The sequence below is a fragment of the Melanerpes formicivorus genome, unplaced genomic scaffold (genome assembly GCF_026170545.1).
Source record: "Melanerpes formicivorus ecotype bairdi unplaced genomic scaffold, bMelFor1.0.p_v2 SCAF_17, whole genome shotgun sequence".
Taxonomy (NCBI): domain Eukaryota; kingdom Metazoa; phylum Chordata; class Aves; order Piciformes; family Picidae; genus Melanerpes; species Melanerpes formicivorus.
In genome coordinates, this window is record NW_027142369.1 from 355,258 (window position 1) to 371,670 (window position 16,413).

Here is a 16,413-nt window from a genome sequence, read left to right on the forward strand (position 1 = left end):
ACCCAAGCTTAAGACAATAATGAGATCCTACACAGAAGATTTGACCTGTAATTGATACTGTAAGGTACTGTAAAAAGTATTTCATCTCTGTGTTAGCACTTAATCTGAAGATGCAGACAAAAAAGCCTGGCAGGTTATTTTCTACTATTAGTCTCTTGGTAGAAGGATCCCATAAAGAATAAGGACAGTGAATAGAACAGCCCTAAATAACCTACTTTTCCTCAGTGCTAAATGGGACTATATGGAATGGAGCACATTAGTTTCCAAAGGTTGTTTTGCCCTTCAACAGGACTTTGCTATGCCTCCCAATATTGCTAGAGATTTCATCCACCTAACACAAGCAACAGTGTAAGAGACAGGACGTGGCAAACGTGTATCTGCTCTACACTAACATGTCCTAAAATTATGCATTTCTGCTCTGGGGGAGCTGAGTTGGTTTCATTTATTTAGCTTTTTAAAACAAAGTTTATGTGTGAAGTCACTGAGAAGCTAGCACCTCAGTCATTCACAGAACACAGTCCTCATACATCTCAAGTCTCTCCTTCAACATCAAAGATGCTTATAGCTAAGAGGTTCATGTCGTGATGTAAAGCTACAGCTTGCAAATTTGACGCCATGTCAGAACTGCCCACATCTGTTATAACAGCCAGAGTTGTCCTTTTCTGAAACAACACTAGATTTGCCCTTAAACTCTGCAATAATTTCAACAGGAAGGGTGTTGAGCCCTCCCATGTTAGTAAGTTGTATTTGGCAAGCAGCTTCTGGTAGCTTGCCACCTGGAAGGGCAGTGAGGTAGAAGAGTAGGCTTTGAGCCTAAAAAGGCCCAAACCCTGGAAGCCTTTTTTCTGCTGTGACTTTTATAGACTTGCTTTTTCCTGCACAGCTATACTTTCCAAAGATCCTGGAAAGATCAAAGCATATAAACCCCACAATTGTCTGTACAATGCCAAGTCCTGAACAAAAAGTTACTTGTCAGGAATATAGCCATAAGCCTAGAAAAGACAAGTTACATGCAGTAGAGATTGAAGGCACTAAATGTTCAGCCTCCAGCTCTTGGTACAGACAGCTGTTCTGCAAGAGTACCTTATCTGTTGGTGCAGAGTACTTAGTTGTGGAGATACTATTTGCAGGGCAAGGGAGCTCTCCACTGCCCACTTAGGGCCTGAGTTTGGCAGCACATTTATACAATATAGTATTAAAGCTGACTAGTAGGAAAACAAGCTCTGAAGCCTCCTAGGACTTTAAAAGTATTTGAATGGCTTTTGTTGTTGTTGTTGTTTTGTTTGCTTGGTTGTTTTTCTTTTTTGTTAAATTTGAAATCCCAAACAGTTAAGAAATCTCAGGAGCTGGGAGCCAACATAAACGTGAGAAGCATGCATCCTCTGCAACACATTTCCAACCCCACGCAGACAGCCTTGTAACTACAACTTTTCCACTATGCAACAATTAGGCAACAACCTGAGCATTGACAGGAGCTTATACTTGGCAGCAAGAAGCTCTACAGGTCATTACCTCCTATTCTTGACAAGCCAATTTGTCTTGAACTAAACTGCTCTGTTGAAGCTAGACTGCAACAGATCTTGCACAATCTTAATGTCATCTCAAATGTCTTCACTGGCCATACGTGCTCTCAAAATACTCTAATTGGCATGCAGGTTTTTTAGACAACTTCTTTCAAAGGCTAGATCTGTACTATTCAACAAATTCATTAATTCTGAGACACTAGCAAACATCTGCACACAAACAGAACTAAATTACAAACTGCAGGTTGTCAAGATTGTTGCATTTTGGGAATTTGTGGTAGATCAACTGCACTGATGTGAAATGGCATCAGCCGACCTGGTGCCAACTACATTTTACATTAGAGTCCACTGCAATAATCAAGCACAGTATGTGAGTCCCACAAAGCCTAAAACACCTGCACACAGTTCACAGAAAGGGCTTCAGTTACAGACTATTCCTTCTTTCCAAAGAAGCTAGAAACATTCACATTGGCACTCCAGGGAATGAAAGGTTGCCCTGTGTGTGTGCACTGCAGACACTCCAGTAATACTAGTATTAATTTTTCTACATAGAAAGCTGCTGCAGTTGCCATGGCTGATGGTAGGAAGTGGTAATTGTGTGGGTCATTCACCTATTTTCAGTAAATTCTGCTCTAGTAAATCATGTATCATTCCTGGTACAATGAACTCTTCCATACTGACAGTGAACATCACCTAATTTGTGGTTACTCCTGTTCCAATGCTTTACTTCAACATTCATACTGACTTACAGCATTTTAGTCACACTATTGCTAACAATACACGCTAGTGAGCTCCTCTCCAGTATTTCCCCCTTTCCTTCTATGAGCAAGACCTCAGTATTCTGTAGAAATGTGACATCTCCAGTCCTATAGAGAGTAAAAAAAGCAAGCCACAAGTTTTAAATCAAATGTAGTGTAAGAAATAGACAAAAATGGAATTACTTCAAAGCAGCACATTCCTAGTTTTATTCCTGTTATGACACAGTGTTTAAGCTACAAAGATAGAAGATGGCAGTTCACACCTGAGCAGAAACAGAACGTTATGGGAACAAAGCAGGTGTACAGTTATAAAGGTTTGTAAGCTTTTGCATAAACACCACAGCGTTGATATCAAAGTGCAAAGGAAGAGGCATTGAGGAATTCTCACATTCCAGTGCACAACACAAAGGGTGCAGCTCTTCTAACATCTGTAAACACTCTTCAAAGCACCCAAAGCTGAAAGACTTCTCCCGCATAGCCTAGGTTAAAGCAATGTTTCTGGAGGCTTTCCATGCTCTGTGGGAGGGAGGCAGAGGTGCAGCAACAAGCTGTATTTAAAAGATCCCCAGCTGAAAGCACAAGTACAGAGAGTGATGTTTAAAACTGTTAGTCCTCTGGAGAGAAGCAGGAAACTCTCTTTATGACCCCCAGAGTATTTGTTTTTCCAACAGTTTCTCAGCTCAGCTTGAGATTCCCAAGGGCAGCAATGAACAAAACAAAACACACAAAAAAAAGTTTTGACTGGTCCCTGGGTTCCTAAGGTGATAATTTAACACCTCATTAGCAACTGCATTATTGGAGGAAATTCAAATGAAATAGTTTTAATGCAAATAGAATGTCTTCAAGCTCAGACTGCAAAAGGAGCGTTTATTTCCCCTTTTGAGCACAAGAGCAGCCACTGCTTCAATTACTTCTAACATTGGAAAGGTACAAACAATTCATATTTAGACTATTTGCTACATAATGTTCAATTTTAAGTGATGCAACATTAGCTCACCTTTCATTATTGCTTACACTATTGCTATTGGATATACTTCTGGCTTGCCTTTGGAAAGAACAGGGCAATTTCACTGAACACTTGAAGAAACCTGATAGATAGCTGATTGAACTACTCAGACCATACCTTCACTTTAGAGCCCAATTAACCACATGGAAGTTAAAATACCAATTGTAGTCTTATTTTGTCCCCCTAAAATTTAAGCAGACCAGGCTTAGCTTCATTTCCATCATGTTTTCCCCTGTGTGTATCATAGATGGTCCTGTCTTCTCAGCAGCTCAGTTAGGCTCAGTACTCGGCCAAGTACTGTACATTCTTACTGTCTTTGCCTATGATTGGTTCAACTCCCTTCCCTGGTTTAAGTCACTGGAGTTTGTTGTGTACAGCCATAGCAATTCTAGAAATCCTTACTTGTTGACCATTTGGTTTTGATTCCTCTGACAAGATGCAATCAGTTAGTAGCTTTTTACAACTCAGGTTCTCAAATGAGACAAATACTAATCAAAGTATGCACAGCTGACTAGCTTTCAAAGGTTGCTTAAAATTTTTTGATAGTTTAGCAGCTGGAGTAGCTTATACAACTGCTACCTCTATTGCTTGCAACACTGGAGCGATGCAGGTTAATGTACAACATTACCTTCGTTTCTAAACACTGCTCAAAACAACATCCATTCGAAATGTAAGTGTAATCCTGGGCAAGAGCTCTCAGCAACTTAGCCTATGCACAGTAAGTGCAGTGCTGTGACTGAGCATTGGATATTTGCCTCCTGAAACTGAGATGGAAGACAGCAAACATTATAAAACGTCAGCATGTATAAGTACTACTGTTAACTTCCATGGAAGGAAGCAGTTCATCTCTTTTACAGGCTAGTAACACTGCCAGCTTTAGTTCAAACTGGATTTAAGATTTACATTCAGTTTTTAATACACAGGAGAGAGAACTAAGTGTAATCTCTGAAGGACTTTAACCAGTTCCTAGACTGATTTCACCTTGCATGTTTTGATTTGCCCACACCTAAGTAAGGTTACTTTATGATTTTCTTTCACTTGTCCCAGCAATGTTATCATGGCAGCAAACAGGCCAAGTCCTGAAGACCAACAGTGCTAAAAACTGCAGTTGCACAGAATATAGGATAGAATAGGATAAACCAGGTTGGAAGAGACCTTTGAGATCACTGAGTCCAGCCTATCACCCAACACTATTTAATCAACTAAACCATGGCATCAAGTGCCCCATCTGGTCTCTTCCTAAACACCTCCGGTGATATATGACTGGCTCTTATGTAAACAGTGGAAAGGAGTCAACCTGATTCCCAGTCCTAGGGAGATTGTTATGGTGAAAAAAATCCAGTTCTCAACTCAAACCAAATAATTGATGTTGAAAAATTCACTGAGACAGATGAAGTACTTAATATCCTAAGTCCTAATGTTTCATTTTCCAGGACAAGCACCAAGCTGTCTCATTTACCCTGTAGTCAATTTAAATAACCCAGCCACCACATGAACAGCAAGAATCAAATGGCTCTACATAAGAAGCTTTCAGAACCCTATTCCAGAAATCAGTTTTCCATCTTTGTGCATACTATGACCCCAAAAGCTCTGCTTATTGTGGCTTTTTATCATGCATTGAAAAATGTTCCTTTATCTCTAAACTTTCAGAAGTCCATTCATCTTTGTGGCTGAACAGAGAGAATGAGTAGCATCCACTGAACTGCTGACAAGCCTCTGCAACACTTGCTTCTTAACAATTTCAACCATAGTGACTCTGAATTGGAAAGCCAGCTCCAAAATGTTGCTGTTGTGGAAAGAAGCTTCCTGTGCCACTCCTACTGACCTTGTTCTACTATACACCAAAGCTAAACGTGATGATATGCGAGATAACCATGTACATTGTCTAAAGACATTCTATGTGCTTAAGATGTTCACTACTCCTGAGGACAACTGTTACTTCAAAGATAGACTCTGCATTAGCAGCACCACCATCAAGAACCGTAACACGGCTCTGCTATCACTTTGGTTGTTGGGAGGGTTTTCTGCAGTCTGCATGAAGGAGCAAGTGACACACTTGTATTCATACATAATTACATTCCTGTAACTGTCTTCAGAGAGACTGGAACTTGCTAGTCACTTACATGCATAAATGGTACAAAAAATTAACAGATTAGTTTCAACAGAAATCAAGACACAAGAAACTACTGTTCCAATTCAGGCAGCACACTGCATGCCGTCTATCTTAAGTTCTTTATAAGCAGCCATTCAGTTTTTCATAGCATCTGTGTTTTGTCTGTGCTGCCTCCTACTAATATCCTATTTAGTCACTGGCAGCTTGCTGGAAAGGTCTGAAAGGAGATATTTACTTTTTTTAGTTATGTGAAGTTTTAGTAACTACAATGCCTCATACTGTAAGTTTAGAGCCTCCAGATGTTTCACTGGATTTAGAAATAACCTGGAGAGGAGAGAATGAACTTATTCCTGCAAAATAATGTATAAAACCCTCTTTTGTTCTCAAAAACCCGTTGCTTCCTTCTACTTATTCCTCAGCTATCAGGACATCAGAATTTCCACACAGGTTTTATGCCACAGAGGACAGCAGCTCTTAAAAATAGTGCATGATAGAATAGAATAGACCAGACCAGACCGGAAGAGACCTTCAAGATCATCGTATCCAACCTATCACCCAACACCACCTAATCAACTAAACCACGCAACCAAGCACCCTGTCAAGTCTCCTCCTGAACACCTCCAGTGATGGCGACTCCACCACCTCCCTGGGCAGCCCATTCCAGTGGGCAATCACTCTCTCTGTGAAGAACTTCCTCCTAACCTCCAGCCTGAGCCTCCCCCAGCACAGCCTGAGACTGTGTCCTCTTGTTCTGGTGCTGGCTGCCTGGGAGAAGAGACCAACCTCTGCCTGTCTACAACCTCCCTTAAGGTAGTTGTAGAGAGCAATAAGGTCACCCCTGAGTCTCCTCTTCTCCAGGCTAAGCACCCCCAGCTCCCTCAGTCTCTCCTCATAGGGCTTGTATTCCAAGCCCCTCACCAACTTTGTTGCCCTTAGGATGAGCAGAAGCAGAAAGACAAAGAAGCCACAAAGACCCTTTTCAAGAAAGCATTCTTGAAACCATTAAAAGATTTAGCTGTGGACCAAAAAACTGTTTTGATTCCAGCTCCAACTCCTGTGCCCTTGTAAAACCATTGCTCTCAGTTTCCTCTCCTCCATTAGTTCAGCTTGACTAACTATAAAAGCAGCAAATATTTTGTAATGGACAGTCAATTCAGAGGTACTTACCAGGGACCCAGTTTAACACTATTTCTCTACTTGTCTTCCACAGTTAACAACTCTTACCAGCACCACTCTACTCCACATCTACTCATAGCCTAACCAACTGCAGGCAGTGGTCCTCCAGAGCCCCACCCAAAATTCCACAGAATCCAAACAGAGGTTTTTCAACCAAAGCCCTTAAACAAGGAAAAAATTTTGTCATGGTATCACTAGCAGCTGCTCAATTTACTCAACTGAACTTTTGCCAACTGCATCCACATAAAATGCCTACAAGGGAATATTATCTCTAAAGCCTTAAGGCAAATTTAAAAAACATCCATGCCTGGGTACAGCACTGTACAGAAGATGAAGCAGAGAAGCACTTCCATGCAGGGATCATCCTATGAGGTGATCACCCTAGCTGAGGGCTGACTTAGATGCTTGGAAAGACAGTAACACTTTCATGAGACCTGTAGCTGAGGGATTCTGGGTGCCAGCAGACAGGACTCTGGCTATCCAGTTATTATAATCCAGCACTTCCAGTTCATACAGAAATCAGACATACATACTCTTCTTTGAAATGTGGGGGGTTTTTTCTCCTCAATTGAAAAAGTGCATAGGAATTTTGGTACTCCTTAGCACCAAGTGAGAAGGATATAGCCTGATGTCCATTTTAAGGAACACAACAACAAAGACCACCTTTTATTCTTTTGCCAATTTGATTCCCAGTCCTTTCAGCTCTGATGGACCTTCCTGGCATAATGGCAAGAGAACAGTCTGGAGTGGAAGTTGCTTCCATTCTCCTGGCCTGAAGAAATATCACACTGTAGCCTCATACAAGGATCAAAAATGCCTTAGTTTGAATACTGCAAACAGAAATCAGTTACACATTCCTTGCTTTCCACTTCATTAAGCAAAACAGATACTGGAAAAATCCCAAAACAAGCAACGCCTGAGCAGACCACACACTGTTCATCAGCTTAAAAGAGTGCTACAGTTAACTTTTAAGATGATGGCAAGACCCAGGCCTTTTGCACAACTAAATTTTTCATGCAGTTTGAGGGTTGGTTAGTATCTGTCCTCGAGAGCAGCCCTGGGGACTGCTCTTGGATGGTACACATCTCACACGGATCACTCTGAAAGCGTGCAGATACCGACTGCTTGCCTGGCTGTGCTTGCCTCAGTGACGCCTTCTCTATTGAGCAACCACCACCACCAACTGCTAGCACTTAACTCTGTAAGCAGATTGAATGAAATCCATTACAACAGAAAAACTTCCAGAGTAATTTCTCCAACTAGCTTTTTCACTGCAGGACTCATCTGTCAGGTTATTTGTCCAGCTGACCCGTGTTGAAAAGCAAACACAGCTCTTTAGTATACACCACCACCACCACCTCGTGGCCAGATGCCTGAAACTCCCACAACTGAATATATTCTGCAGTTTGAATTCTTCAAAGAGCCCCTGAACTGAGCACAACTGACAGATTTGACTGCCATCCTATGTGAGCTACTCACAACTTTTTAATTGCCTGTGAAGGGGGAAAAGAAACCTACATGCCAAGTGCTGTACAATCTCAGTTTCAAGGCAGCTTATGCATTACAAGTGCAAGCTATTTACTTCTTGCTGTAAGTGAAGGAATCTGCTACCTCCTAGGCAAATGAGACAAGACAACTTGTAGGTTTTACTTTAAATGCATCAGACCAGTAAGGATTTCCCTGTTCTTACTTTCAGGCACACAAAGACGATGAACATGCTCAATTTCTTCTCCTGATATACTAACTCCACTGATCTTGAAAACTGCCTCTAGCTCCCCAAGTAAAATGAAATTCCAGAAACATTCCTATATTTACTGAGGTGCAAACATCAAACTATACTACATGATGAAAATAAGCAGCATTGTCTCTGCAGTAACCAGCCAACAGGACTGTAAAGGATACACAGCAAAATACTCTGAAAGCAACTTAAAAGCGAGGCAAACAGCAAAGGACAGACAATGGGGAAGAGAAAGAAGGCAGCTACAACAGCTGGACACAACAAAAATCAATACAAGACAATCCTGTGTCTTGGACAAGGCTAAGATGACTTACCTCTATCTGAAAATTCATTATCCAGTTATTAGGCTGATCTGCCAAGTAGGATGGTAAATTTATTTGTTGTTGTGCCCACTTAATGAGTTATCTGTTAAATGTGATAGAGGCTCTCTTTAGCTTCCCCCTTTCACATGCTTACTGTTAGAAAGACTCACCGACAGTTGTACCATCTTCACCCATAATGCACTTCATTGAGGTGATGATTTGCTCCACAACAGGAGGTGACAGTGATGTTGCATACACAGCACTGTGAGAGTATGTCCTGAGGTAATCAATCAGTTCCTAGTAAAACACAAGAGCCATCAGACATCGCCTTCCCAGCACAAGAGATATGTTTTATTGTCAAGTCCTAATCATACAGTGAAACAGACCACCACAAGAAACCTCTTTCAGAATGTCCTGGAAGAGAATAGGTATCTCAGGGACTGTTTTTATAGTATATGTAATAAACAATGGAAAAGTGAACAGCAAGGGCAAAACAACCCATAATTATATCAGGAGGCAAGAACATGTGCTGATCAAAGACAAATGCCTACAACAGCCAGCACCCTGAGCACTGGATTACAGCAAGGTGTTTTGCTTGCATTACTCAAGCTGTGTGGAGGCTGTGTTTCAAAAGAGTTTATAAGAGTCTAAAACAAATGGAATAGTGAGGACTAGGATCCATTGGTGCTCATGTATCATGCTCAACATGTTTAACCACAAGTTACCAAGCAGAGGAATGGGTCACAAAATGTTTTCTCCCATTTATCAGCACAATGTAAATAAAGCAGCAGGTCTAATTTAAGAGTCAAGAACCTGTCCCTTCCTGCATTTCCCAGTTAAACACACCTGTCAGATATGTTAGAGAACAAAAGAAGGTCTTACAGGAACAAAAGGACCAACACACTGCAGATATAGGCTGATTGTTAACGGCAACAAACCCACTCTTAAATATCCAGGACACAGGAGCAGTATGAATGGCAGGACAGATTCTGTCTTCTGCTATCATAAAAATTAATAATGATGGCCCTACAGATAGCACAAGTTGTGAACATATTCTAGAAATATGTGGGAGTGTTCAAAGAAGTTGTAAAGAGACTTTGAATTAAACCAGGTAAGAAGATTTAAGTTCTCTTGGCTCTAAAGCAATCCCTCAAACAGCAGCTAAAACGCAGTTGTGGAGTCTCAGCTGCTTCACATTATGCCAAGAGTTAATCCTGCTGGCTCACTACCTTTGGAAAAAGATTTATAGGGTGCTTTCTTCTGGGGAAGATGTCATAGTACTTTTAATCCAATTCCAGTAAACTCCCCAAAAGAAACATCTGCAAGTCCCATCTGCATTTGGATGAGGTGCAGCAATTGTCACTATGTAAAAAAAATAATTACAGTCACGGTAACCAAAAATGGTAGACTAATACCCTCACATAAAGCTTGGGAGCCTGATCTGTACAACACAGTTGAGGACATGAGAAAGGGGACACATGCCATTGTCTACATTATTCCTCCCAAGAGGAGGAGTCTGGCAAGAGTAACACTTTCTAACAGTACTCTTTCCAGAAAAGAGTCAGTAGGAAAAATAAACCCAAACGAAAAACCTGACCCAAACCAACAAACAAAATAAACCCCAACCATAAAGTGAAGAAAATGTTTTTTACGAGAAAGTAATCTGTTCAAGTCCAGAGGGAATCAGCTCTACTAGACTAACCTAAGATGTTGAGCAGGATGAGAAACTTCAGCATTTAGCAATTTTCCTGCAAGTCTCATTAAAAGTAACAGTAGGAAATCCCTATTTCCTGGCTCTTAGCAGTTTCTAAAATGACACTACACCAGTACTGTACATTCTGAAACTGGGATCATTGCTGACCATGTGAAAACTATACACCTATGAGGTGTTTTACTAGACTAGCCTCCTCTACACTGCAGAATTTCACTGTACTAGGCAGTATGTAAAATTATGAAACAAATGGATAATCAGAAAACTTCAGAAATAGATCGACTATGAAATGTTTACTGAAGGACTCCATCTCCAGCCTGCAGCCATGAGATTCCTAGCTTTTTACCTTCTTGCCCCCAATGTATCCTCCAGCAGCTCCAAAGCTTTTGGTGAATGTTCCCATCATAACATCCACATCTTCAGGATTGAGTCCAAAATACTCCACTACACCCCGGCCACTGGGACCCAGGGCACCTATACTATGAGCCTCATCAAGGTACAGATAGGATTTGTACTTCTTCTTAAGAGCAATCACTTCAGGCAAACGGACTATGGATCCTTCCATACTGTTGAGAAACAGAAATTCAGGTCAGTTCATTTAATTGCTGGGGCTGCCTGATAAAGCCTAAAGTTACTGAGCGTTCTTTTCTTCACTCTTTCAGTAATTATGAACACAAAATTTGCTAGACTCATCATGTTCTGCAGAAAGATGTAACTCATCCTTGCACCTGGGGCCTAAATATCTACTTTCTACCTGTTTAACATCTCTGGGATGCTGACATAGAGATTAAGTAGTAGCAGCAACAGTAAGTTAAGGCAAAGGAATGTATTCAATGACAATTCATAAATCAACGTGCTCACTGACAATCTTATAAACTCATCATCTCAATCTTACTTCCATTCTCATGTCAGTATTCTGATCTGACACCTACTTACCTGTTGTTCTTAGGTTAGTAGCCCTCCAAAATACCCTATTTAGTGCTGAAAGTAACTGTGATTTAAATGCCTAACACAACTAAGCCTACTAGATGCTCCTACTCGCTCTCAGCGAAAACATTCCAATTGCACAATTCCATTCACGCTAGCATTGTCTATGAACACAGAAAGAATGGAATAGACAAGCAACTTAGGATCTCGGCTCTGATGGAAACAATCAGATTAATTAATTTCTACAATCTAACTGGGATATGGGAAGCATTGTGACAAGAGCAGGTGCAGCTACAGTACCAGCAACAGCAAGTCCAGGATGTGAGACAAACATAGCTCCATTTAATTCACAGATGAGATTAATGAAATAACTGTGAAATGACAGTACTCATTGTTTGATTTGGCAAAGGAACCCAAATACTAAGCAGCTAGATCTCATGTGGAGGGTCTTAGGAATATAAAGAATAGTTTGTACCTGTATATTCCTTCCACCAAGATAAGAATTTTTTTCCAGGGCCTCCGTGTACGAGGTTGCCCATGCACAATAGCATCTTTGAGCAGCTTCTCCAGGCTTTGCATATCTGCACCAGAAATTACTGTTAAACCGTACCAAAACAGCTACCAGCTTGAGCTCTGACATGACTAACGACAGCAATATTCCAGAAATGCACAAATTGCTCCAGTGTGGAGGACAGACCATACAGAAGTCAATAAGCATGGGCCTCATCTAGCTGCAAGCCCACAGACGAGTTTGAAGGGAATGGGTGACTGTATGAACTCTGAGGAAGGATTTAATTATCCCAAGCTAAAAGCAAAAATTAGAGCATTAGGCACAAACAGCAAACAAGGAAGGGGGAGGTGGGGAAAAAAAAGTATCTGATTAGGAGGAAAAAACAAAAGCAACGTAGGTAGTGTGTCCTGCTGGAAAAAGGTAAGTCAAAAAAGTACAAGCCAGCTTAAGGACAATCAACTAAAGATAAGCAGAATACAGAATGAAGTGCAGAATGCTTTATTTAAAGCTGAACAGACTGGAAGTGTGGAACAGGAAGCTACTAAACCCAAAACAGAAAAGGAAGAAAAAAGAACCAGCAGTGCAGGAAAGAGGACAGTACTCAGCACTTCAGATACTAGATAGATGATGTTGCTAACAGCAATGTACTCTGAAACCTAACTAGCTTTGGCTATGCACACTCGGCATGATCCTAGGAGAACCTGACTAATGTGAGCAAATAAATACACATGAAGTGAGTCCTGAATAAACACCTGAAGAGAGAGGAATGGAGATGGGAGTAATCAAACCATAAAAGCTAAAGTGCTGAGCAAGAGACAGACATAAACACCAAGGCATGAAAAAGAACACATATGATCATGAAAAGAGGACTGGTAGACTAGATCAGTTGTAGCAGGAAGAGAAGCTTGTGAACTAGAACTAGACTAGAACTCATACAGAAAATTAGGTCAGTTAATAGACTGCAAAAGACAGCTAATGCTCAGAAAAAGACAAAGATGAAGTCAGCAGTGAAGCCCCTGCCTCCAACAAATTGCTCCAGGAAGAAAGGACAAGTTTGGTGCAGTTAGAGAGAACAATGAAATAAAGACTTCTGCTCCAACTTCTCAAGAAAGAGGGAAAGACTGAGAACTAGGTCTGACTTTAACGAAAGCTACAGAATGCAGAATAAGGTAGAGAAAAAATGAAACCACTGAAGAAGGATTTTAAGGGGGATTTTACATTTTCTTCCATAATTTCTAAAAAGCAGAATATTAATGAAGCCATTAACAGCTCAGGAAAATGAAGTTACCTAAGGCAGCACAGAGTATTACAAGAGTAGGACTGAGAACACATGCCTAATTGTGAATTGTGTATCGCCTTGAAAGGCCAAGAGCATTGACTGCATTTTACCTTCCAATTGTAATTGGTCACTCCATTCACCTTCACAGAGCCCCACCACCTATAAAGTTTCTGGAATATCCCTCAATCTCCCCACTGCAAGTCTGTACCCCATTCAAACAGTCTCATTTCCCCATCACAAGAGAGCTCCTAAGTCTTTCTCCTCATACTCAGAACTCTGTTTGTCACCAGAGTTCTCTGAAACTCTGGAATTTGTGCAGAAGTATATCCATACAAATGCAGAAGTTGAATGCAAAGGTTTTGTGATTTATGAAGTATTATGGAAAAATAAATAAATAAAACTATGGTCAGCTCTACACTTCTGCAAAAAAAATTATCCAAGTGATAGAGTAATGAATGAAACAGTAAGCACAGCAGAGGATCCACTATCAAGTAGGACAAAGAAAGGAAAATAATTGCTGCCACCCAAGCTTTTTTTGCCATCACCAGACACTTCAAAGAGCAAGAAGCATCATGATCTCAGAGATAATCCTATAAAAAGCATTAGGAGTGGCTGAAGAGTGAAGGTAGTGGCTTTAGTAATCAAGGACAACCAGGCATCTCTTTCACTGAGAATAAAAGAAGGAAACCCTTAGTGTTTTTTAATCTGAAAGATATTCTATCTCCTTTGGAAGAAGATGAAACTAGCAACATGAAAATTCTGTTTATTTTGGAAGCAAACAGTGGAAGCAAGTGTTGAGTAAAATAAACCTAAGCTTCACATCCCAAAATTTCTTTTTGTACATTATACCAATGCATGGCAGTCCAGTTTAGCTAGAACATCATCTGCATTCTTAAGCTTGTTACTGTAGGATCATGTTGGCATCTGGTCCTAAAATTACATTTTCTTATTCCCCACACAGTAACCCAGACCACTACATGATCACATTACTATGTGACACACGATGTTGCAATAGTCTAACTACACTGAGCTATCCAAGTAACAGAAGCCACATCAAAACATCAGTGCCCCTAGATTTGCAAAAGGGCAGTATGCTTCTCTTCACATGCAGAACAACTCCAGGATAAGTGTATCAAAAAGTACCCAGTTTGGGCTGGTAAAATTCTCAGTGGCAGCAGTCTTCTAACCTTTTAGGTCACCAGTACACAATTGGATTTCCAAGTCTCAGAAGGTAGAAGAGACTGAACCTGATCTATAGCACCTCTATAGCAGAGCCCACCATCTGATACTTACTGTTGTGCTTAAAGATTCGAATAGTTGCTCCTGACAGTCTTGCTCCAAGCACTAGTGATGCATGATTCAGTTCATCACTCAAAATCAGACAGCCCTGAATTGGAAGGGGAAAGAAGAAGATACTGAAAATCTTATGTTTCACGGCCAAGCATGCAACACTTTCCAGCTCTGAAATGCTTAAGGGGTCGTTTAATAAATAAATAAATACATACTTCCCACATAAAACCAGCTAGTCCAGGCACGACTTGCTAAGAAAGTGTGCAGCCTTACTATGGCAAATAAAAAAATACATGACTGCTGTTAACTAAAAGAACTACTTAAATGTCACTTTTCCCAGAAGTGCTACAGCTGAATCTGCCTGAGTATCTCCTGGTGATGCACTCATCCTCCTGAGCAGCCAGGCGAAAAAGAATCACAGAATCACTAAGGTAGGAAAAGACCTTCAAAGACCACCAAGTCCAACCCTTATCTAACTCTACCAGGGCCACCATATCCTTGAGTACCACATCTAGACAGCTTTTAAATAGATCCAGGAATTCACCACTTCCCTGGGCAGCCTGTTCCAGTCTTCGATAGCCCTTTCTCAAGACCCTTGAGAAGCCTCATTACCCTTATCCAGACCTGCTCCAGCACCTCAACATTTCTCTTACACTGCAGCACCCAAGACTGCTCAAGGTGCAGCTTCACCTGTGCTGAGTACAAGTGGGACAATCACCTCTCTAGTCCTGCTGGCCACACTATTCCTGATGGAGGCCAGTGGCTTCCTGGCCACATTGCTGCCTCATGTTCAGACAGCTGCCAGCCAGCAATTCCAGGTACAGGCGGATAATCACTTTGCTACTCCTGCTGGCCACACTATTGCTGATACAAGCCAGGATGTTGTTTGCCCTCTTGGCCACCTGTGCACATTGCTGGTTCATGTTCAACTGTATGTCAACCAGCACCTCCAGATCCTTTTTCTGACAGGCAGATTTCCAGCCAGCCTGCCCCAAGCCTGTAGCATTGCATGGGTGTGTTGTGACCCAAGTGCAGGACCCAGCACTTGGCCTTGTTGAAGCCCATATGATTCCATCCACCCAGCCTGTCTAGGTCCTTGTGAAGAGTCTTCCTACATTCCAGCAGATCAACACTCCCACCTAACTTGGTGTCACCTGCAAACTTACTGACAGTGTTCTCAATCTCCTTGTCAAGATCACTGGTAAAGATATTAAACAGAAGTGCCCCCAGCACTAAGCCCTGGGGAACTCCACTTGTGACTGGTCACCAACTAGATTTAACTCCATTCACCACCAGTCTCTGGGCCGAGCCACTCAGCCAATGTTTGATCCATCAGAGTGTACATCCATCCATGCCTAGTGCAGACAGATTTTTCACAAGGATGATGTGGGGAACACTTCACTTCTACGTCACTGAAGTTCCCTCATGCACCAAGTGGGTAACCTTGTCATAAAAGAGAAGGTTCTTGCCACAGTTCATGCAGCAAGTCTACAGCAGTGGTAGGAAACAGGCCACCAAAGTCCTAGATTAAAGACCTTATCAAAGTTGAACTATTTCTTACATTAGGAGGTAACCACTGACTCAACCCATGTGTGCTCAGCTCCAAAGGGACTAATTTTCTTTAATCAACAGAATTATTAAGTACTTTGCAGGTGGAGGCAACACAGAAGAGACAGGAAGTAGAAAACAAAACTGCAGTGAAATGGAGTTTTCTGAAGCCATTAAACATTACATTTAATTTGTTTGCATTTTCAAAAAGCAATTACATTTGTCCAAGATATATCCTTAGACAAATATCAAAAGGGGATACATCTGTTTTGAGAGCAGTAATGACTACAGGTCAATAACTGTTATGATGAATATTCAGGCACAGTGTTACCACTGGACTACAGAGATGTATATTGGGGGATTAATCTGTAAGATAGCAATAATATTTCCAAATAACTCTGGCCCACTATGCATATCTGCTGCAGCTCTAGAAGTGATACTGTGAACTTTAAAATCCTAAAGGCATAGCTAGGTGCTGAAGATTTGACACGAAACACATACTCATTCTATGTTTCTCTATTAATAATTAAT

At 41.2% G+C, this 16,413-nt stretch overlaps 1 protein-coding gene across 1 annotated transcript in view; it reads right to left on the reverse strand.

Moving 5' to 3' along the window:
• SPTLC2 (serine palmitoyltransferase long chain base subunit 2) overlaps positions 1-16,413 on the reverse strand; it is a 78,322-nt gene that overhangs the window by 37,642 nt on the left and 24,267 nt on the right. Inside the window, exons 6-9 of the mRNA XM_068148659.1 lie at positions 14,338-14,431; positions 11,730-11,835; positions 10,674-10,893; positions 8,787-8,913 (exon numbers count right to left, since the gene is read on the reverse strand). Coding sequence (XP_068004760.1) covers positions 8,787-8,913; positions 10,674-10,893; positions 11,730-11,835; positions 14,338-14,431 — 547 coding nt within the window. The remainder of the gene's footprint in view (positions 1-8,786; positions 8,914-10,673; positions 10,894-11,729; positions 11,836-14,337; positions 14,432-16,413) is intronic.